This window comes from Panicum hallii, chromosome 7, assembly GCF_002211085.1.
Source record: "Panicum hallii strain FIL2 chromosome 7, PHallii_v3.1, whole genome shotgun sequence".
NCBI classification, from domain to species: domain Eukaryota; kingdom Viridiplantae; phylum Streptophyta; class Magnoliopsida; order Poales; family Poaceae; genus Panicum; species Panicum hallii.
In genome coordinates, this window is record NC_038048.1 from 34,267,806 (window position 1) to 34,291,468 (window position 23,663).

Here is a 23,663-nt window from a genome sequence, read left to right on the forward strand (position 1 = left end):
CACGTGCCCCACGTTTGCCAGAGCTGTTAAAGTGTCGGAATCAAGAGCTAAAATTACCTGACCATCCGATGTCAAGAGGAGCACTAAGCAAACACCAATTGAAAATGCATCTGCTTGCTTGCAGGTGACTTGCGTTTTCCACGCCCCTCAAGCAGCAAACCGAATCGGAGGTGGTGCACTAACATTTCCACCGCGGAGCTAGATCACGCCGGGGGCAAAAAAGGGTTTTCACAGCGTCCGAATGTTACTGGATAAAATCCTCATGCGTCTCGGAAACACAACCCCAGGTTTCTGGCATTTTCCGTGAAGATACTGGTATTGCATACTTAAAACAAAACTAGAGCAAGCAACATGCTACAAAATGAAAAATCAAGTCCCCGTTTCAAAAGAAAAAAAGCTCTGGTTCGTTCAAAAAAAAAACTCTGGTAAGATAAGACCCCCTACAACTACACTTGTCTGATCTCCGCTGGGGAAAGCGAGCGTCGCTGAACTCAGAGAAAGCAAGCATGACCCAGAGCACTGACCTTCCATCCAGATCCAGCGCCTAAAAAAACAGCACAGGCCTGGCACGCGCTGCGCTCCGGGCATCGGCGACACAGTATAAATAGCACCCCTCTCCCCTGCTTCCGGGCATCCCTCATCAGTTCTCTTCCTGTTCTAGCTAGCTAGCTGCTGCACCTTTGTGCTAAGCGAGAGCTAGCAATGGGGGCGCTTGGAAGGGTTGCTTGGGCATGGCTGCTCCTCCTGCAGCTCGCCGGGGCGTCCCATGTCGTCTACGAGAACCTGCTCGAGGTGGAGGCGGCGGCGGCGGCCGTGCCGCCCTCCATTGTTGACCCCCTGCTGAGGACGGGGTACCACTTCCAGCCCCGCAAGAACTGGATCAATGGTAATGCTAAACCTGCTCGCTTGCTGCCTTGCTCGACGTAGAGCATGCAAAATTTTGTATTTTGCCGGCCAGCCAGTTTAGGACATTGTTCTGTTGTTCTTCTATCACGGAGACTCAATCAGACGTGTCATGCAGATTAATTCACCAGACAGTTTTTTGAGGGTGACATGCTGAACTTGCCCTGAAATAAAAGGATAAACCTTGTTCAGGGTTTTGACTTATCACCTGCAGGCTTATTATAGCTATGCCTGAGAAACAGACAGAGAACGTTGCTTTGACTGTCAACTCAGACATGCTTGATGCTTGTCACACCAGATACCAAGAGCTGCACACTTAACGGTTATCCCATAAAACCTGAATAAGTCAAAAACCCATTGAGATTACTGAAGAAGTTTCAAAGCTCTTTTTCACCAAGTTTTAAGTAAAATCTCCAGGGAACAAAATCTGTACCATTTGGCCAGTGTACAGATTCGTAACAGTCACATCTGTCTAAGTAGGTCGCTCTACTTTTGTTGCTTTTCTCTTTTCGGATTTAAGAACGGCTAGCTGTGCTGCCAAGGTTGGGCTCTAACTCGATTTTCTAATCGTCTCGGTGGGCTTGGTGCGTGCTCTGATTGCATCCGGCGGCGAAACTTTGCAACGCCCAGATCCTAACGGTACGTCGTTTCTTCCCTTTAAATTCCCTGCCACGAATCTCTGCCGTACATTTGAAGAATTGAAGATGCTATATATATATATATATATATATATATATATATATATATATATATATATATATATATATCGATCTGCTGGATTTATTTATATATAAGTATATATATGTCGTGGCAACTTGCAAACTCATTGCACGGCAGAGAACAGTGACGCCCTTTTTTTCTGGGGAGATAGGATGACAGAACACTTTAGCGTGCCAATGGGAGACACTCGGACTCCAAATGGAGGCAGGCATACTTGTCAGCCATGGGTTGGCTGTCTCCTACCATGGCCGCTAGTCAGACATGAACAGATCCAACAAGAAATGGCACCATGCATAACAATGTCTGATAGCACCATATTTGCTGGTGTTCTGATCTTATTAACTGCAAATAAAACTTAGACACTTGGTGATCTTAGAAATTTGTTGATCTGATGTACATGCAGCTCCACTGTACTACAAGGGGTGGTACCATATCTTCTACCAGTACAACCCCAAGGGCGCGGTGTGGGGCAACATCGTGTGGGCGCACTCGGTGTCCCGGGACCTCATCAACTGGGTGGCGCTGAAGCCGGCGATCGAGCCCAGCATCCCGTCCGACAAGTACGGCTGCTGGTCGGGATCGGCGACGACCATGCCCGACGGCACGCCGGCGATCATGTACACGGGCGTCAAACGCCCGGACGTCAACTACCAGGTCCAGAACGTGGCGTACCCGCGGAACAGGTCGGATCCGCTGCTCCGGGAGTGGGCGAAGCCGTCGCACAACCCGATCATCGTGCCCGGGGGCGGCGTCAACGCGACGCAGTTCCGGGACCCCACCACGGCGTGGCGCGCCGGCGGGCACTGGCGGCTGCTCATCGGCAGCGTGACCGGCTCCGCCCGGGGCGTGGCGTACGTGTACCGGAGCCGCGACTTCAAGCGGTGGACGCGGGTGCCGCGGCCGCTGCACTCGGCGGCCACGGGGATGTGGGAGTGCCCGGACTTCTACCCGGTGGAGGCCGCCGGCCGCCGCGAGGGGCTGGAGACCTCCGTGTCCGGCTCCGGCCGCGCGCGGGTGAAGTACGTGCTCAAGAACAGCCTCGACCTGCGCCGGTACGACTACTACACCATCGGCACGTACGACCGGAGGGCCGAGCGGTACGTGCCGGACGACCCCGCCGGCGACGAGCGCCACCTGCGCTACGACTACGGCAACTTCTACGCGTCCAAGACGTTCTACGACCCGGCGAAGCGGCGGCGCATCCTCTGGGGCTGGGCCAACGAGTCCGACACGTCCGCTGACGACGTCGCCAAGGGGTGGGCTGGGATCCAGGTCGGTACATCGATGCACATACCTGTCCATGGATGAGTTCATCCATGCGACCAAGCCTAGATGTCGATCGATCGACCACGCATGGCGTCATGCATCTTCGTTGCTCGCATCAGGCGATTCCAAGGACGGTGTGGCTGGACCCCAGCGGGAAGCAGCTGCTGCAGTGGCCGATCGAGGAGGTCGAGGCGCTCAGAGGCAAGTCGGCCACTCTCAAGGACAGGGTGATCAAGCCAGGTCAGCACCTCGAGGTTACGGGGCTGCAAACGGCACAGGTCTGTCGTGCTTACATCTTGCAATCCCTTTTTCACTTAGCAGCAGCCCGTGCATGTTTTGCCTGCGGATGGATATGTTAAGTTTTCCAAAGAGCCAAAAGGGACAGCAGCACTATACTGGCATCACAGCTGATGTGCAAATCGCAACACGATGTGTCCTGGTTGCCAGTGCTCAGCCCCGCGAGGCCACTAGCTGCCCTTGGTCGCCGCCGTCCGCTCGTGCCTTCTACGTCGGCCCCACCCATTTTTCACCGCACCTTTTGCCGTCACCACCACTCACCAGCACGCGCGCCCTGTCACGCCTAGTCCTTTTGAACCCTTTTCTCCTCCAGGTGCGATGTGCTGAGTTGGGAACCTGAAGCCAGTTAACTAACCACGGCGTGCGCGCGCCCACTTGTGCAGGCTGACGTGGATGTGAGCTTCGAGGTGCCGAGCCTGGCGGGCGCCGAGCGGCTGGACCCGGCTCTCGACGGCGACGCGCAGCGGCTGTGCGGCGCCAGGGGCGCCGCCGTGGAGGGCGGCGTGGGGCCGTTCGGGCTGTGGGTGCTCGCCTCCGCCGACCGGCGGGAGAGGACGGCGGTGTTCTTCCGGGTGTTCAGCCCCGCGCGCGGCGGCGGCAAGCCCGTCGTGCTCATGTGCACCGACCCCACCAAGTAAGTGAGCGCGCCGGCGTCGATCGGTCACACGTTGGCATGTGGTCAGCCACGAGTTTTCCGTGTGCTCACCTTCAAACCGGAGAGTGCTTTCTTTGGCTAGCTAGTTGCAAGTTGACTCTGCACTGACTTGGGTTTCTGCATGCTTTGTTTTTTTTCTTGGACACTACAGGTCGTCTCTGAACCCAAACCTGTACCAGCCGACATTTGCAGGTTTTGTTGACACGGACATTTCAAATGGGAAGATTTCTCTGAGAACCCTGGTATACATGACCAAACTTCTTTTTAGCGACCATGCCTGAGCGTATTTTTCATTGAGAGAACTAAACCCGGCTTCATGAATGGAACAAGAAGTTTGGACAATTTTATTTCCCTAATCAATTAATTAGGTGTTTTGTCCATTAATTTCCTCTGTGCAGATCGACCGGTCGGTTGTGGAGAGCTTCGGAGCCGGGGGCAAGACGTGCATCCTCTCCAGGGTCTACCCGTCGCTGGCCATCGGCAAGAACGCCCGGCTCTACGTGTTCAACAGCGGGAAGGCGGACGTCAAGGTGTCCCGCCTCATGGCGTGGGAGATGAAGAAGCCGCTCATGAATGGCGCCTAGCTAGGCCTGAATTGCATCACACAGGAGCTCCCATCGATCGTGTCTGGTCCACGCTTAGCGCGTCGTGTTTCCTTTTCATTTCAGGTGCTGGTTAGTTCCACGTTTCCATTGATTGTTCGTGTGATGGATCGTGCTCCTTTGTACAATGGCTTGTGCTAGCTGTGCTTTAATTTATATGATGAGTACGATTTCACTAGCTAGGAAAAAAGGACGAGTATGATTGTACCAAGGGGCCAATGCAGATGCCACTACGAATAATAAAACTTGTAGGTGTTCTTGGTGCGCATTGATGATAAACCGGCGCTAATTTATAAGCTGATCTCTCAGGACAGGTTGCTAATTAGTGAAGGGCTAATGCTATCTTATACTATATATATGTGCCCTTTTCTTCTTTTTGTTTGAGAGATCCGGAACTATGTCCGGCATATATTAATAAGAAGAACATATAGTATATATGCCTTTTTTAACCAGAATAAAAATGCCAATGGTCTCATGTTAAATGGCCAGAGTATGGTTATTATCAATTTACTTGAAGTTCTACATCAAGCTGTGGCTTCTTTGTCAGTTGCACGAATCCTCTCCAGTAATTTTCTGCTCCATCAAATGCCTAACCTCATGGCTTTGAAACCAAATAGAACATTCTGCATATAGGTTAAACAAAGCGGCCAAGGTAGGTCAAAGCCTCATCTTGATAGCATTTCCTCTTGTCTTTTCATCTGCACAATGCAGAAGTACTTTGGAGGCACCGATTCGATCATGTTCATTATTCTTCACGAAGTGCCGCCTAGGTAGGTACGTAAAAGCCTCATCCTGATAACACCAGACTTATCTCGGTAACATGCACGATGCAGAAGTATTTTCCTTCATAGGAGGCGCCAATTCATATGCATTCTTCCTCCCAAAGTGATGTGTGAGTGCACAGAAAAAATACCATACGTCTTTCTGAGTGGGCTAACAAGTTATTACCAGGGATATATAGGCGGATTGTGCACTTGCGCTACCTTTCCTCGGAAGAGAGTGAAAAGGAATTCACCTTACAGCGATTGTTAGGCCAACAAGCTTTCGGAAAACGTTAAACTATGAGGAAAACACACTTTACAGTGCTGATTGCATATACTTGGAAACATCCAGTCTTTTTGTCTCCACGAGTAGTGCCGGATCATATACAAAGAAAAAGAAAAGGTACTCCTTGGTTCTAAAATAGATGTTGATCATGCATGCCACACGTTAAATTTCAGAATTTTTACAGAAAGTAATTAAGATTTTTCACATGGAATTAACATTAGTAGATTTATTTGACAAATACTGTCAAGTGACTGTATATAAAAAATCGTTAAATGCTTAGAAAAAGGAGTAGTCAAATACATACTTTGGGACTGCATCAATATCCAAAACATAAAGTAAGAAAGAATGGATATGATACTACATCGTGTGCATTCCACTATCTAGCTGACGATTACCACAGAGCCTATTGTACTTGAGCAATAGTTTGGATGGTTAGTGGATGTAGTTCCCACTATCCTTTTTTTTTTTGCAATGTAGTTCCCATTATCTTGGTTTGATGTTTTGATTGTCTTATTAATTTAGCAAATTTATAAGAGGGGAGTAGCTAGGAGAGAATATTGCACATGGACTCTTGTGCTAGATATTTGGTTTTGAACAAAAAAAAAAGAGGGGAGATCTAACAAATCCAGAACTCAAGTACCCTATTACTTCTAAGTTTAAGAGGAGCAATAAGGTAGTTTCATGTTTGGGTAAAAGATTATACAAATGGATGTCATTGATCGCCATGATCCTTTGGATCACGGTATTGTGATTGTCACAAACTACTATGAAATGGTTAAAGAATGTTGCGTTCTTTTTCTTTCTTGACCGAGTTTTATCAACTAGGTATTTTTAATATGAGGTTTCTAATGAGGCAACATGTGGAATTTGGCAAGATACGCGAGCTATGCTATATATACTGTTATTTCCATTAGAATTGAAGGAGTTTTTGGAACATGATCAGTATGGCGTTGTGTAAATGTGCATTATGAATTTGGCCTGAAAGGCTTTATATGGATAATTATACCTAAATGGGTACTTGTTGGACTCGTAACAGAGGTGCTGTCCAAGAAGTTCATGTATACATTGCCACACGTTAGTGATACGGGAGTACTGTAGAGGAATCCCATCCAATATAAGAGAGGCCTCCCTGTAATGCCTTTTTTATAGAATAAGGGGAGAGGTTTCCAATACCAGTACTCCCAGGTTAAATTAGTTGAGAAGCATTCTTAGGACTATATTGTTTATGTGTGTTGTAAAAAACAAATAGTCTCGTGTGAATTCAACAATATTCAATGACGAAGTTGTGACGTAATAATGACCAAACTGTGCTACAGTACGTATATGGAGCATATATGTCTCCGTTAACTTCGCTCAGCTGCACGAGAAGCCAAGGTGCTGCGAAACAAAAGTTGAGCCGACTGGTGAAGAGAACATGGCGATGGAGAACATGCCTAGTGGGGGAGAGGTAGAGCTCAGAAAGGAATGGACGACACAGACATCGCATCAAATGTTGGAACCCAAACTGGGAGAGCACGTACAAGCAAAGGACAACGAACAAGAGGTCCAGCAAAGAGTTGACGGTGTGCCTCGAAAGTTTCTCGCCGTGTTCCTTTTCATCTTCGAGAATACATTGCCAGATTCCTTTAACCATGCATTTCAGGTATCTGGATCCAAGAGCGTTGCAATGTAGATGCAGGCAGTGCGTGCTTTCATTGTCACCGCCAAGTCGGCACACTACAGCGCAACTGGTTCAGAAGAGTGCCATGTGAAAGGATCGGAAAAGGCAAAGGTGCGGAATGTTCTTAACCACCAGCACCATCAGCATATTTGGCAACGGTTAGGGCATCTTTCATAGTTTCCAGTGGTACAAACTACAAAGTGCTCTTTAAGCACACCGTTCTACTCTATGGGTACAGCTACAACGATCTAGTTTTTGTTACGTCGCCTGAAGAAAATTCTACATGGAACTCTGCCAGCTAATTAAATGTTACATGAACCTCTGAATAGCCAATGCAATACGCAATGGAGATCTTAACTTGATGGCCAGCTAACTATGCCTGTCACTGACTCACTGTCGTGGTGCTGCTCCTCCAGTAGTCCTGATGACCTGCTGTCAGGATCCTTATCTCCCGATCACCACCCAGTACTATTTGTCTATACATTCCAGCACAAACCATACTGTTTTTCCTTTAATGTTGGTTCCTACAGTATCACAATCATTTAGCTCCATCATATATAGGAGTACTCGCAAAAAAAAAAATCCTAACAGACATATATTCTTCAAAAGTATTCTGATCTGTTTGGAATAGCAACGCAATGCAAAATGGTGTCGACAGACAGTGAAATGTACGGTCTTCTGAATTTCTGTACTGGTAAATGCCACGATAATGGACAAATGTTGTGCTAATTTATTACGATGAAGTCGGCCCCACAGGAACCGTGCAGTGACACTGCTTCCGTCCATAACTGGAACTGGAAGAGATGAAGGGCACTCCTCCGTGTGTGTTCACAATGTTGGCTTATATATTTCCTTATTTCCACTTTCAGAAACTTTTGTACGTCTTGATAATCGCTGTCAACGGCTTAAATCAAATTACAGGGAGCGCCCGGGATCAGGCAACTGGAATGGATTGACACGGGGGTAAAAACTATTTTGTGGTCTTCAATGTGCCATCGAGAGAACATGATATATATCTTTCGGAAAAAAACAGAACATAATATATAACTTATATTTGATTGATAAACTCACAAGGTAAGAAGGCTAAGCAATTCAACTATACTTTAACACTCTGTCTCACGTGCTAGTGGAGCCAGAAATTAATCATAGGTGGAGCCAAACAAATACAGTTAACATAAGTATGGATTCTCAAGAAATATGAAGATGATAATGGCTCGTCTAGTACTCTGGTTTGAGCCTTTGTCTTGGAGAAAGAGAAGACCAACAAGTAATACCTGAAATATGAGATGATTGTATGTGCGCGCGTTCACAGCTGGTTTGATTATTACGGGAGAGCTAGGCATGCTAAGTACTAACTAATTAGCTATAGGTGTAAGCTCCTAAATTGTGCTTAATAAGGAAGGATGCGTGAAAGGAACCCGTGCACGTATAGGGTAAGAGAGGAGAGGGTGAATTGTTAGGCAAACCAAAACCCTTAACATATGATTTTCGCTAATTATTTGCACAAAATATAAAGTAGATCATGCTATCTAGATGTGCAATTATGCAATTATGGTTCAACTAGTAGGAGTATTTGCACCCACCTATAAAAAATTTTGCAATTAAGAACTCGTTTTGTTTCAAAAAGAATCTTAAAAAACTTGTTATTGTCCAAATTAGAGTGCAAAAAGCCCTCTTTCACTTTCATAATTATAAAAAAGAATAAAAACCGCTGGCCATTTGAGAGGAACTTGGGGAAATTTTGAATATATTGTAGTACAGAGATCCATTATTGTTTATTTTCTATTATAGCTTGCAGTTCAAAACGCAGCATAGATGTGCTAAAAATAAAGGGAGTATAAAATGTAATTGGAGCACCAAAATGGACAAGACTAATAGATCGCCCATACGCTGTGTATCCACACGGAGGTTTCCCGGCGCCGCGTTCCCCACGTTTGCCAGGGCAGGTAAGCGTCCAAATCAACTACTAAAATTACCACGCCAGCAGAAGACCTCACAAAGATCAAACCAAGCGAAATTTTCTTCTGATTAGGTGCGGGCGAATCACGAGTTTCCACAAACCAGGCAATGAAAGGAAGCCAGGTTTCACATCATCAGAAAAAACTTGCCTGATAGTGTCGTAAACATTTTGAAAAACCGCAGATTTTCCAGCAACCTCTTGTCAGATATGATCTTCTCCAAATGATCTGCTCTCGGCGAGTGAAAGCTACACCGCTGAATTCAGAGAAAGCGTGTGTCGGAGGCCGCATCAAGCTCGGGATTTCCAGCGCTTGAAAAAACAGCGCACGCCTCGCACGCCTCGCACGCCGCGGCGCCGCGGCGTGCTCGCCGTCGGCTGCTCTGCCGAGTATAAGTAGCACGCCTTCTCCTCCGGTTCCGTCCATCCGTCGCCAGTTCTCTACTTGTTCTCGCTACACCTCTGGGGCGATCTGTGACTCAGCGAGAGCAATGAGAGCACTTGGGGCAGTTGCTTGGGCATGGCTGCTGCTCCTGCTGCAGGTAGCCGGGGCATCCCACGTCGTCTACGAGAACCTGCTCGAGCTGGAGGCGGCGGCGGCGGCGGCGGACGTGCCGCCGTACATTGTCGACCCCGAGCTGAGGATGGGGTACCACTTCCAGCCCCCCAAGAACTGGATCAATGGTAATGTAAACAAGAACTAAACTCTACTTACTTACTGACCTGCTCTCGGGTGGTGCATGTACGAGCAGGCGGCAATGAGTGTACGTTGGCAACTTGCTGCTGGCCGAGTGAATGCGCTGCAGCTCCAGTGTCAAGTTGCCGCATAGGAAAATTTTGTGTCTGCTTGCTGTCTGCTCCACTATTCAGACTGTACACTAAGTCACTAACCACTGTGTTCCGGGAACGAAAAAAATGGCTGTTTGTACGTAGGATGACGGTTTGAAGGTACAAGCTTAGTCGGTGGATCGGAACACGTTCCCCACGTTTGCCGAGCTGGTAAGCGTCAGGAATATTAATCAACCGTACCATAACAAGAGAGAGCGTAAACCTGAAATGAACCACAATATCTGCGTCACCCCCGAGCGACAAAATCAGGGCACCAGCAGCTGACCACAGGACCCTTTCATGGCAGATGCATGTCACCCGCCCCCAAAGGTCACAGCCAGTCAGCCAGCTTTCATAGCGTCAGGAAGCTTCCATGGTAGAGGCCTGAACCTGAGCTCCTGTCCTGATACACGTCGATCAAATGCCGCGTATTTCTGGTGTTTTTCCTGCTCAGTTATCGCTCGCGCGCGCAGTATAAATACCGCCCTCCCCCCTCTCGTCTTCCTCCGCCCACACTTCGCTTCTGATCTTGTACTCCACCTGCTGCGAGTAGTGTGTGTGCGTGAGTGAGAGCAATGGGAAGGGATGCTTGGGCGTGGCTGGGTGTGGTGGTGCCGCTGCTGCTGGTACAGCTCGCCGGGGCGTCCCACGTCGTCTACGAGAACCTGCTCGAGTTGAAGGCGGAGGCGGAGGCCGTGCCGCCGTCCATCGTCGACCCCCAGCTGAGGGCCGGGTACCACTTCCAGCCTCCCAAGAACTGGATCAACGGTAAAGTAAACCTCCCAAACTTGCTGTCTCGGACGAGGTGCAGACGGCTGGCTGCAGTGTGCTGTTCAGACAAGTCTTCCCTTAGGTTTAAAATCTATCACATCGAATGTTTCAATACCAATTAAAAAGATTAAATATAAACTAATTATAAAACTAGCTGCATAAGTTTAGGTTTATTTATAAGACGAATCACATGGGCTGATCACGGACTAATTAGGTTTGATAAATTCGTCTCGCAAATAAGCCTAGAGTTATAAAATTTATTATCATTAATCTATATTTAATATTTTTAATTAGCATCCAAATATTTGATACGACAGAGTTTAAAATAAACCCAGGGAACCAAACATTCCGCGCAGATGATATGTTGAGCATCTCCTGAAATAATCAGTAGGCAAGCTTATTCGATCGATCTCCAGAAATAAGCTTGATATGACATGTAGCTCAGACATGCTTGTCGCAGCAGAAATCACGAGCTGCACAGTAGCACACACTTAACTGGTTAACCCATCAACTCAGCCCTATCAGAAGTCACGAGCTCTCTGGCAAGAGTATCAGACATTTTGTTTCTTTTGTTTTTTTTTTCTGAATCCAATAGTGGTTCGTTCGAAGGCTTGGCTCTAACTCCATTTTTCTAATCTCTGGGTGGGCTGCTCTCTGCGATCTGATTGCGTCGGCGGCGGGACTTCGCAACACCAGACCCCAACGGTACGTCGTTGGCCCACCGTACCCTTTGGATTTCCTCCCGTCATCATGCATGCCATGCATGCAACTTGCAAAATTCATTGCCCGGCGCAGAACAGTGACGCCTTTTATGACAAGATTTCAGCACATTTTATGACAGTGTCCACCAATCAAAAAATTTAAGTTACACCCCAAAAAAAACACAATTTGCATGATATCTGTAAGCTCCATACTAGTACCAAACTGAATGGTGTTTCCTGAGGTTTTTGACAGTTTTTGGATTGAATGAAAACTGCATGCATGCAGCTCCGTTGTACTACAAGGGCTGGTACCATTTCTTCTACCAGTACAACCCCAAGGGCGCCGTGTGGGGCAACATCGTGTGGGCGCACTCCGTGTCGCGCGACCTCATCAACTGGATGGCGCTGGAGCCGGCGATCGAACCCAGCATCCCGTCAGACCAGTACGGCTGCTGGTCCGGCTCCGCGACGATCCTGCCCGACGGCACGCCGGTGATCATGTACACGGGCGTCAACCGCCCGGACGTCAACTACCAGGTCCAGAACGTGGCGTACCCGCGGAACAGGTCGGACCCGCTGCTCCGGGAGTGGGTGAAGCCCGGCTACAACCCCGTCATCGTGCCCGAGGGCGGCATCAACGCGACGCAGTTCCGCGACCCGACCACCGCGTGGCGCGCCGGCGGGCGCTGGCGGCTGCTCATCGGCGGCGTGGCCGGCGGCGGCACCCGCGGCGCGGCGTATGTTTACCGGAGCCGCGACTTCAGGCGGTGGGCGCGGGTGCGGCGGCCGCTGCACTCGGCGCCCACGGGGATGTGGGAGTGCCCGGACTTCTACCCGGTGGGCGCGGACGGCCGGCGCGCGGGGCTCGAGACGTCGGCGCTGGCCGGCCCGCGGGTGAAGCACGTGCTCAAGAACAGCCTCGACCTGCGCCGGTACGACTACTACACCGTCGGCACGTACGACCGGAGGGCCGAGCGGTACGTGCCGGACGACCCCGCCGGCGACGAGCGCCGCCTGCGGTACGACTATGGCAACTTCTACGCGTCCAAGACGTTCTACGACCCAGCGAAGCGGCGGCGGATCCTGTGGGGGTGGGCCAACGAGTCCGACACCACCGCCGACGACGTCGCCAAGGGGTGGGCCGGGATTCAGGTACGGCGACGACTGCCGATCTGCTAGCTAGACTGCTACGTGCATGCATGCCCTACTCAAATAGTGACAAGATCTCGATGTAATTGAGTTCTTCTCCTCTTGCTCAACTTTGCGCGCGTGTCACGTGCTTGAATGGTGGCATCAGGCGATCCCGAGGACGGTGTGGCTGGACCCCAGCGGGAAGCAGCTGCTGCAGTGGCCGATCGAGGAGGTCGAGGCGCTCAGGGGCAAGTCGGCCACTCTCAAGGACAGGGTGATCAAGCCAGGGCAGCACCTCGAGGTCACCGGGCTGCAAACCGCACAGGTTCGGCGTGCTTGTTACTGTAAACTTGTAATCCTTTTTCCAATTCACCTGCCGAATTTTTCTAATGACCGAAGAGGAATGGGGCAAGTGCACCCCCTCAAAAAAATACCCTAAAAAAAATAGGGCAAGTGCAGTGTACGGCGTTAACGCCATCAATGGCGTCCTGCAAAAACTGCTCCCCCTGATCTTCAGACAGCGCGATGCATGTTATCCTGGCTCACAATCTTATCCGCCGCCAGTGCTCTGCACGCACAAGTTGATCCTGCCCGGCATGCTGTGCAGTACGCCAGCTCCCCACTTGCCACCCCCAGCCGCGCGCCCGTGTCGCCTCCTCCTCCTGCCTTCTACGTAGCCCACCGTTTTTCACCGCGCGCGTTTTCTGCCGTCGCCCACCGTCATCCGCGCGCACTTGCACGCCTTTTCTCCGATCCCCGGCGGCCGGGTGCGTGGTGAGTGGTGACCCGGTCAGGGAAACAATAACCAAACTAACTTGGGCGTGCACGCCGCACGCGCGCTCCCATTCTCGGCTGCAGGCTGACGTGGAGGTGAGCTTCGAGGTGCCGAGCCTGGCGGGCGCGGAGCCGCTGGACCCGGCGCTCGCCAACGACGCGGAGCGGCTGTGCGGCGCCAGGGGCGCGCCCGTGGAGGGCGGCGTGGGGCCGTTCGGGCTGTGGGTGCTCGCCTCCGCCGACCGGCAGGAGCGGACCGCGGTGTTCTTCAGGGTGTTCAGGGCGGCCGCCGGCAGCGACGGCAAGCCCGTCGTGCTCATGTGCACTGACCCAACCAAGTAAGTGCGCGCGCCGCACCGGCATCGTCATCGACCCGGTCGGCTGGTCTTATCGAGCATTTGCATTTGGTGATCAGCTTTGGCTACACGTACTTGAGTGCATTGACTCGGGTTTAATTTCTTTCTTTCTTTTCCCCCCTCGGGCAGGTCATCTCTGAACCCAAACCTATACAAGCCGACGTTTGCAGGGTTCGTTGACACGGACATCTCAAACGGGAAGATTTCTCTGCGAAGCTTGGTATGCATAGTAGAATAAGCAAACAAGTCCCATGCAACAAGCAAATCTGCAGACTATATTTTCGTCACCCTGTGACTGCATTTCTCTGCAGATCGACCGGTCGGTTGTGGAGAGCTTCGGAGCCGGGGGTAAGACGTGCATCCTCTCCAGGGTCTACCCGTCGCTGGCCATCGGCAAGAACGCCCGCCTCTACGCGTTCAACAACGGCAAGGTGGACGTCAAGGTGTCGCGCCTCACGGCGTGGGAGATGAGGAAGCCGCTCATGAATGGCGCCTGACGTATTACACGCGAGCTTCTTCCATTGTGTCCGGTTCACATCTGGCGCGTCTTTTCTTTTCTTTTCTTTTTCTATTTCAGGTGTCCCGGCCCGCACGTTTTCTGTCGTCGAATGGATGATGGATCGTGCTCCATTGTACCAAAATTGTGCGATGGTTTGGATTGCGTTTTGTATGGGAATATATGGAGAAGTGCCGATTGAGTTTTGCATTGGGAACCCTTCATATGTACACTATTAGTCGTCCAAAAGCACCACAAGAACAACAATGGAGGGCTTTTATGATCTAGTAACAATGGTGCTAACGATGTGGTTTTGTTTTCTCAACGTAACTAACTCGCACACGTATCATGACATACTGTCATGCAACAACGTTGCAGTGTGCTGTGCGTGCATATGGAAGCAGGGGCGATCGATGTACTACAAGGGGCTGCACCATCTCTTTCTACCAGCACAACCCCAAGGGCTCGGTGTGGGCCCGCATCGTGTGGGCGCACTCGGTCTCGGCCGACCTGATCGACTGGACGGCGCTGAACGCCGGGATCTACCCGTCGAAGCCGTTCGACATCAACGGCTGCTGGTCCGGCTCCGCCACCTTGCTGCCAATGATTTAAGCGGCGCGCCGGTGATGACGTACACCGGCATCGACGGCGCCGGCGCCAAGGTGGTCAAGTACGTGCTCAAGGTGAGAGCCTGGATGAATTGAAAAAAAAAATGCAGATCGACCACTCCGTGGTGGAGAGCTTCGGCGCGGGCGGCAGGACGTACGTGCATCCTGACGCGGGTGTACCCCAAGAAGGCCGTGGGCGACGACGCACGCCTCTTCGTCTTCAACCACGGCGAGGTGGACATCGAAGTCGTGAACCTGGACGCCTGGGAGATGAAGACCCCGAAGATGAACGCGCCGGCGCAGTAGCACGAGGACCAGTGGGGGTGCTAGCGCCAGCCATACTCGTAGGCGTAGTGTTAGCTTTAGAGACTGACCCATCGTCAAATCTTTAGAGGAATAATACTTCCGGTTCGTTTCGTTCAGATCATCTCGATCAGACTGATCTCTCCATGGCGACGAATTGTAGTACCAATTTTTTGCTGATCAGGAATGAATGAAGTTGAGTGCGTGGAATTGTTTCAGTATGAGTTACTGCCTTATTCCGTGTCTGAGAGCTAACCATTATGCCACTTCCACTCTCTGGATGCATGCCGTAGAACTTATGTGTTGGGCACATTTCAGCGCAAGTTTCATCAACGTGCTAATATTATATTGTTCAATAAGTATAGAGTATTATTTGAGTAATGAAAAATCTAAGCTGTCTCTGAAGTTTAAATTCAGATACAGAATACGAACAGATTTGGTTTTGGACTGCCCGAGTTCACGAAATTACCCTTTCTCTCAACTCATTGTACGTACGTACCGGTGGTGGTTGGCCCCCAAAACGTGTAGTACCCTTTCTCTCAAGGTGAACATTTTGTCATGTGGCACACTGTACACCGGTATACGTGTCTGAGGTCTCGCCCGTCTGAACTCCCTTGCGGACTTGCGGTGCAACTGAAGGAAACAGACCATGTTCCTGTACCACTGTGGATACTACTAGTGGATGGCAACTGATCGTGCTACTGTGGCCAGTGGCCAGGGTCAACTAGATTGCCAACGAGACATGCAGCCGCACCTACCGAAAGGAAAGAACTTGGGAAAGTCGTGCCGAGCGATGAGGTCACCTCGATGTCATGTGCCCGCGCCCAACAGATCACGGGACAGCTAGTGCGTGTGAGACACCTCCGGGCGCAGGCAGGCACGAGTCACAACCGAACGGACACATATCTCCGACGCGCCAGCCTTTCCACCGGAAATTAGGCACGCGTCGCACTGTAGCTACGAGATCGCGTGGCCCATGTCCTGGCCGGCTCCTCCTCCTACCTAGTGGCAGCGCGCATGGATCGTGGTCACGCACGGCCGGCCTCAGCTCGCCGCCCCCCTGCAGGCAAGTGTACGCCACGCCAGCGGATCGGATCGCAGCCCAGCAGCCGTACGCGGCGACGGCAGACGCGCACCGAGGAAGAGGAATTGCCAAGCAGGGCCCGGCCCGGCGCAGTGGGGCGGCGCGCCCCGGCCGCATCCAAGCGGGTGGAGGACCATCACGGCACAAGCAGCGAACGAGTCACGGCCGACGCGGCAGCCACCGACCTGCGCGCCGGCGTCGGCTGCCGGAGCGGAGATAGTGAAAGCGCAGTGCGCGGGAGGGAGATTCTGGGAGGAAATAAACCGGACGTGTGGCCGGCCGGGCACCACCTCCAAGCAAGGTGGCCGAGTAGGTGTGCCACTGCCAGAACTAGCAGTAGCTGCTCGTACATTTGCACGCACGCCGCCCAGAATCTGGTCGCTGGTGGCCCGAAGTGGAGGCAATGATTTGGCTTTCCGAGGAAGCGAGACCGGACGAGGCGGGGCGGGGCGGGGCGGGCGATTCGGCTCGGCCTCGGTGGAGTTTGCGGCCGCGGTGACCTGTGACGCTGCAACCATGTGTGCAGTGCTGGTGGAGGGAGATACTGTCCCGAGCTCGCGCTGCGCTTTTTCCTTATCGGGAGGGGCAAGCGGGGGTAGCCAGCCTGCATGTTGTTCCAGCCCATTGTTTGGCGGTGACACTGATAGTCCCCGATCCTGTCGACGATGCACGGCTAGTGGCCCTAGTGGGAGAGTCGCAACGTGTCGAGGAGCAGGCACCGAGGCCGAGGCACATGCACAACGATGATGGCATGTTGCTGCGGCGTACAGCACGGAGAGGAGGCTCTCACTTGGGCCACCCACAGTCCAGGAAAGAGGTGGGCGAAATGGGCTTCTCACGGACCCAGCTGTTTAATCGTGACGGATGGCCCACGCTAGGGTCAAGTGTGTTTCACTCTTCCTCTTTTCGAAAAGAGTGTTTGCTGCAATTTTAGAAGAACGAGAATTGTTTCTTGTCTTGTACCGTGCTTCTCATGAAGCGGCGTGAACGTCAGCCTGGCTTTCAAGCATGCTCAGCCGATCGACCGTACTCTGATGTCGACAAAGATATTCTGGTGTGCAAACAAACGACGGGGACTCATGGACATTTACAGGATACAGGCAAAACAGCGAAATTGTAATAGAGAATGTGCAGCCAAAGTAAGCAAGCAATTCGGTTCAAAATGTTACGACGATACACAAGGTAGCTCAAAACTTATAAATCCATGAAATCCGGTGCTAGCATCACGAACAAAAGCACAAAACAGGTTGCACGGCCAGGTTGGGTCTGGTTCCGCACCAAATTACAGCCTCCTTCCCCTCCTACCACCCTTCCTCCGCGTGCTGTCAGTTGGGACCGGAGTCACATCCTCTGCATAACGAACAACACGGGGTGGTGAAACGGTTAGTCTTAAGTTGGAATAAGAAAAAAAGTTTTAAGTTTATGAACACGTGGTTCCAGCAGGCAAACCAGTTGATAACAATGCACTAATCCAATTGTGGGAAAAAAATTAGACTTTGCGCAGGAACAGGAAGGCAAGAACAGCTATCACCAAATGCCACAGATTTCTTACTACAAGAAAATAACAACATGCTCACCAATGCGTCCAATCTTCATGCCAGAACGCGCAAGAGCCCTAAGCGCAGACTGAGCACCAGGGCCTGGAGTCTTTGTCTTGTTTCCACCGGTCGCACGGAGCTTAATGTGCAGAGCAGTGATTCCAAGCTCCTAAAGAGGGCTTATGCACAGTAAGTATCTAATGACAGTTGACAAAAAGATATTAGAACTAGTAGCTCAGCACCTTGCATCTCTGGGCAACATCCTGAGCTGCAAGCATGGCTGCGTACGGGGATGACTCGTCACGGTCAGCTTTGACCTTCATGCCACCTGCCAAACAAAATTATGAAATCACGAATGCAAATTAACAATATCAAATAAATCTGAGATAATTATGAGTCATAGCAGTCCCCAAAGGCAAATTATGTAAAGATACAGACAGACAAGATCAGAAGGATCTTCGACGGCCTCGACTTGTAACGTAAACTACGTGACCGACATAGCATACATCATCTATACCATAGATCAAACTAAGTTAACATGAACAGAAAGCAAAGCTGCAAAGATGTAATAATCAGGTTGCAGAATTAATGAAAGAAACAGGACAGCTATACTCAAGTTAAAGAAGCGCAGGCAGCTTAATTAGGTAGTTGACCAAGTACAATAAACCAATCAACCAGCTGTAATCATTCTATCGATTTAGTGAAATACACTGATCAGCCAAATTACTCGAGGAACAGTCAATTCATCAACAACCATCAAGAAAAACGTGCACTACAAATTCCTAAGAAAATTCAAAATTCACACTAACATACAAGCTTAGACATATGAAATATTATCCATCTTTGCTCCAGTAGGAGCATATACCTCAGTACTACCGTGCACTGGATAACATTATACATATAAAAAGGCTGCAAAAGTACAACGCTAAAGTCTTTTCGAACAAAAAAGAGATCCTATGATTTTCACTTCAATTAAGCCAACTATCTAACATGTCAAAGGGTTGCAAAGGTGAACTCAGGAGAAGCAACACAGAAGAGCAGCAGCATGCTGACACTTTCTATAGGAAAATGCAATGCTAAGATGTAGAGACCTGGAACTAAATGTGCAGGCAAAGAAAATGTTACAGAGAAAAACTCTGGTACATTTTGTGAATTTAGCACGGCATGGCATGCTCCCACAAACTGAAAGCAAACCATCTTAATAGCCAAACTTGAAAAAAAAATTGACACCCAATCAAACATCAATGGTAAGAACCGGTGACTTGTGAACATTTGTGATTAGCATGACAATAGGTGACCTTGGCCAAAGGATGCAGCTGCCAGCCTGTCACAGCATGCACCTTCAGCTCTGGTTTAAAAGGCAAGGTGGAAGAGTAGGGGGTGGCTTGAAGATTGTATGTTTTGGTCCCACATTTCAATTACTACAAGACTAAACAGGATAAAACTTAACAACAGTGCGGTCCCGTTGAAAAGTTTTCCTTGCCTAATGTAGTTAAGAGTTATGGTACAGCTATAGGGATGAAAAAAAGTTCATGGAATTCTCTTTGAAAATGTTCACTTCCACAACAAAGACATCTCCATTTGACTTGACAAAGAGTTGCAAGAGTGATGAGTTCAGCAGAAGCACTGCAAAAAAGCAGTGACTACATACTGGCCATACACTACAGGAAACTCTATGCCAGGATGAAGACACCTGGAACTGAAACAGGAAGAGAAGAAGTTCCAGAGAAAAACTCTCTGGAACCACGTGGTCAATATTGCATGGCTATGACTCGACACGCTCCCACAAAGCAAAAGGGAGGCGATCTTAAGGGCCATGCATACAAAGCAAACTCAAGCTCGGTGACAAAACAGCACACTTGAAATACGTAGTATCACAAATTTAAGATCATCATCATCATGCAGTTATTCAACACGTACCTCAATGCAATAAAGTATCAGAAGTTTGTATCAAAGAAACATCAGAGTTCCATGGCACATACTAACAAAGGACAATGCTTAGTAAACAGGGCCTAGCGTGGTCTTCTTTGGACAGCTTAAGGTCAAACCACCATGTCCACACTTGTAAACCAACTGAAAATCTTAACCTCAGTTAATTGTCTTTCCAGGTGCCAATAATTTCAACCTCGCTTCGTCCATAGCTAATCATATAATAAGCTACCTTATTATGTTACAAGCTACAACTTCAATAAAACATTTCAAGACGCAAACCTAAATTGCATGAAAGAACTCCCTAATGTTCCAAATCCAGAACAGCAACTCTAACTTAAATGAGGATGAACAATGTCCGCAGAGCATGGACTAGCCACACAGTATAACTCTAAGGTCGAATACAAGGATCGCACTTCGTCAGTACATAATAAAGGAGACCAATAAAAGATCATGAGTAATAATGATACCAACTTTATGACAAGACCCAGCATTTCCAGAGGGGGATTTATTACCAGTGATGCGGACGAGCGTCTCCCTCCCGGACAGATCAGTGATATGCTGCAAGAACGAAACCAGAAAAAACACTGCATCAGCACCGAGTCCCACGCCACGCTTAGAACAGGAACCACCAACCAGTGGTATCACGAAAAAGAATGCGAGCTTCTTGGGAATACTCACGATGAAGGTGTCGTTGAAGGAGGCGAAGATGTGCGCGACGCCGAAGACGTACTCCCCCTCGCGGACGGTGGGGCCGAGCGTCACGTTCTCCTCCTTGGGCTCCCGCGTCTTCCTCCTCCCAGACTGCACACGCCCAAGCAAGACAAGGACGGGACGGGATCAGCACAGGGGACGAACCAACGGTGACAAAACGAAGGAACGAGAGACGGGGTGGCGTTACCATGGCTGCGTCCGCGTGCTCGCTGCGGCGGCGGGGGCGGCGGCGGGGAGGAGTAGAGAAGGAAGGCTAGGGTTCGGAATTCGGGGACGGGGACGAGGCGAGGAGCGGATGGAGAAATGGGTCGAGATAAAACCCCCGGAGTGAAGTGGGCCGACACCTTGAGGGCCTTTGCAGAGAGGTGGGCTTGGTTTGTTGAATGTTCCTGCATGTGCGGGCCGCGTAGTGGGCCGAACTGTCTTGGAAGTTCTAACTCAACACAAAAGTCCACCGCGGTTTTTTTTCTCAGCTGCTAAATTGCTAAGTCCCCCGGCAGATGCCACATTTGCAAGTTTGCAACAAATTCTGCAAAAACAGCAATGATACTGAATCTTCTCAAGTACCTATTGGCGTGAAACAGAAAAACTTCGATAATCCTTAAGACCCAACTCTGACATTTGCAACATTGTTTTCCTTTTCCATACTGCCCCTTTGAAGTATTTTCAGTTACTACCATCTCAATAACTGATTGCCTAAATGAAGTGAGCTCATATATTTCTGAACACCATAGCAACAAAAAGTATCACAGTAACTAGAACGTTACAGCTGCTCGAAGACACAACAAAGGAAGCATAAAGTAATCAATTGAACTGATGCTCGATCCAGTCCGAACTTTGTTCCTGTTTGAGATGAGCAACGCAGATATGGATGCTGTGATCTGCAATGATGATACTAAAACTGTTCAATGTAGACACGCAGCCAAAGAGCTATGCGCGGTATTACAAGTCAATGAAGATGCGCAGGCCGTCATGAGCTAGCTGTACAGGTATTCCTTCTCTGCAAGCGTACAGGCTTACAACATCAAACAATACAGTTACAGAAAATAAAGAAGAATATATCGAAAATATTTGTCGTTTTACGATCTTTCTGGTCAAACTTTTGTATGTTTGACTGTCAATATGAGGAATTACATACATTGATGACGTAAGTTAGATCCACCATGAAACGCATTTTCAAAATATTTAATTAACTTTACTTGAAATGACATGTTTTATGGAAATTGTTGGCAAAAGTTCACCGTGAAATTCTATAAAAGCAGGGTGGACCCTTTCTCAAAAAAAAGTTCACCTTGAAAATCATGGCCATGTCCTAAGCATTTTATATTTTGAATCGGAGAGAATAATAGTTTCAGCAACGACGCATACCTGCAAGACCATTCTTCCAGCATCCGATTTTCTCTGTGATGTTCAAACTCATGGTTCATTCCAATTAACAGAGCCCTTTTAGGACAGATTCTCTTGACAGCATCGAGACTCTGCGAATTGAATTATGACAGCATGATATTGAGGGAAAAATATATTCCTCCAAAGAAATACTAGACAGTCTGTTACGCAAATATGATTGCAGAAAAAATCACGAAAAAAATTTAGAAGTCATAACGAAAAGTAACCTCGTGCAGAGTAAAATGATTCTTGCGACGACCTACTCCCTGTTCACAGGACATAAACTCTGTATCAGACTATCGACATGGGCTTTTCAGATTGGAGTGAAAGGTTTAGCACATGGAGTTCAATTATAAAATAGTCTGATACCACAATACAATTAAGTCTGTATCAGACTATCAACATGTGGGGTTTTCAGATTAGAATGAAATATTTAGCACGTGCAGTTTAATTGTATGAGAGACACAGCAACTAGCCAACTATGCATCCTTTTCCAGATGACAGGTATGTGGCGGTGCCACAGGCTTACTGCTCCATGCAAAATGTTTGCTTCAAGTATAAGAAGATCAAGTTGTCCAGCACCAGACTTCGAAATAGCTGCAGGCAAAGACTACATCAGAATCATACTCTGTTGACACAGTGCAATAAAACATGCAGATATCTAGAGAATACACCTGCAAAAAAAAATACTAGAAATGTTGCCATTTGGGCTAATGATTTTCACCATCTTGTCATTTGGCAACTGACATGATGCTAAGACTCTGGTAACGAGAGATATAGTAAAAAGTGTTATAATTGAACTTGATCAGCTGACCAGTGGAACCAGTATAGATTTGCATAATTTTCAAGACCCCGCATATTACATTTGATATACAGTGTTAGAAAGAATGGTTGAAAAAACTCAACAATTTTGGATGCTGTAAGTTTACAGGATTATTATAGTCCTCCTTCGAGAAATAGCTCTTGTAACACAAGCTTATATTAATTATCATGCTATTTCCAAACACCACAAAAAAATCATGCAATTCTAATTATTTGAGCAAAGAATGATGGAAGATACAAAAATCATACCATGCTCAGTGCTAGGAAGAATTCTTGAGAGATCAGATAAATATGCAACTCTGGCTCTCCTCCCAAATAAAAGCCTAAATAAATATACCCCTCTCCGTGCATAACCTAAACAGAGAATAGCAAGCTCACTAATTCAGGGCACAAAAAACATAATAAGATCAAAGCAACCATTCAGAATACCAGTTCTTACTGGCAGTGGCACAAATTCTAGCCCTGATGATACAAATGACTTGCCGACATCGGCCTCAATTATCTTCCAGTCCAGTTGCGCAGCTCGGGCATCTTCATCTCCATCCTCTGGCTTTTGCTCCACCAAGTACGGGAATCTTGCTGCAACACTGTAAAATTGGCAGTTGGTATTACTACATGACAAATGCAATACGGTTACTAAATTCACTATGAACAATTAGGAGCAAAGGATGAACCTGTCCTTTGTGAATTGGGTGAGAAAAATAGGAATCGGCTCAATATGACGTGTACGTTGCCTGGCTGAACAATCCAAACTTCATTAAGGCCTAAGACAGCATCCGCGTGTTCATGAGTTAGAATGATCTGCACTGCACAGAACCCTCTTAGTCACTACATTCGTACATTATCAGGGATTAGGGAATTTAGCAGATCGGCTGATTAACACTGAGGATAAGTTGTTTCCGCGGGGAGGGGGGGGGGGGGCGCGGGGGGCGGGGGGCGAATGCAGAGTCAAAAATCTCACCGAATCGATGGAAGGAACATTGTGGTGGCCAAACCATCGTAGAACTTGCTCTCTGAAGGTCTTGCCGATATCGATCAGAATGTGTTTGTGAGTTCCGTCGTCATGGCAATAGTCTATCAAGAGGGAGGAGTTCAACCTGAACGCAAGCAGGCAT

The 23,663-nt window shown here is 48.9% G+C and overlaps 3 protein-coding genes and 1 pseudogene across 6 annotated transcripts; 2 read left to right on the forward strand and 2 right to left on the reverse strand.

Annotated features, from left to right (window-relative positions):
- Nucleotides 1–649: 649 nt before the first annotated feature.
- Nucleotides 650–4,736, forward strand: LOC112898763 (beta-fructofuranosidase, insoluble isoenzyme 2-like). The gene is made up of 7 exons (XM_025967050.1): nucleotides 650–886; nucleotides 1,534–1,542; nucleotides 2,027–2,895; nucleotides 3,009–3,167; nucleotides 3,570–3,820; nucleotides 3,993–4,083; nucleotides 4,240–4,736. The coding sequence occupies exons 1-7, from the start codon at nucleotides 703–705 to the stop codon at nucleotides 4,423–4,425; spliced, it is 1,749 nt and encodes a 582-aa protein (XP_025822835.1). The 5' UTR covers nucleotides 650–702; the 3' UTR covers nucleotides 4,426–4,736.
- Nucleotides 4,737–9,598: 4,862 nt separating this feature from the next.
- Nucleotides 9,599–14,333, forward strand: LOC112899996 (beta-fructofuranosidase, insoluble isoenzyme 2-like). Of its 4 annotated transcripts, none has more exons than XM_025968687.1 (8): nucleotides 9,599–9,718; nucleotides 10,628–10,703; nucleotides 11,403–11,411; nucleotides 11,694–12,559; nucleotides 12,705–12,863; nucleotides 13,397–13,650; nucleotides 13,798–13,888; nucleotides 13,980–14,333. In XM_025968687.1, exons 1-8 carry the CDS (start codon nucleotides 9,599–9,601, stop codon nucleotides 14,163–14,165), a joined length of 1,761 nt encoding a protein of 586 aa, XP_025824472.1. In that variant the 3' UTR covers nucleotides 14,166–14,333. The 4 variants fall into 4 exon arrangements, with proteins under 4 accessions (XP_025824472.1, XP_025824475.1, XP_025824473.1 ...); XM_025968690.1 differs by having other exon boundaries at nucleotides 9,599–9,706; nucleotides 10,622–10,703; XM_025968688.1 differs by lacking the exon at nucleotides 10,628–10,703 and having other exon boundaries at nucleotides 9,599–9,791.
- Nucleotides 14,334–17,254: 2,921 nt separating this feature from the next.
- On the reverse strand, nucleotides 17,255–20,670 carry LOC112900437 (40S ribosomal protein S14-like). Its single transcript, XM_025969299.1, has 6 exons — nucleotides 20,528–20,670; nucleotides 20,308–20,430; nucleotides 20,142–20,187; nucleotides 17,940–18,025; nucleotides 17,737–17,866; nucleotides 17,255–17,509 (listed from the first exon to the last, which is right to left on the reverse strand). Exons 1-6 carry the CDS (start codon nucleotides 20,528–20,530, stop codon nucleotides 17,442–17,444), a joined length of 456 nt encoding a protein of 151 aa, XP_025825084.1. The 5' UTR covers nucleotides 20,531–20,670; the 3' UTR covers nucleotides 17,255–17,441.
- Nucleotides 20,671–20,805: 135 nt separating this feature from the next.
- Nucleotides 20,806–23,663, reverse strand: LOC112900685 (annotated as a pseudogene).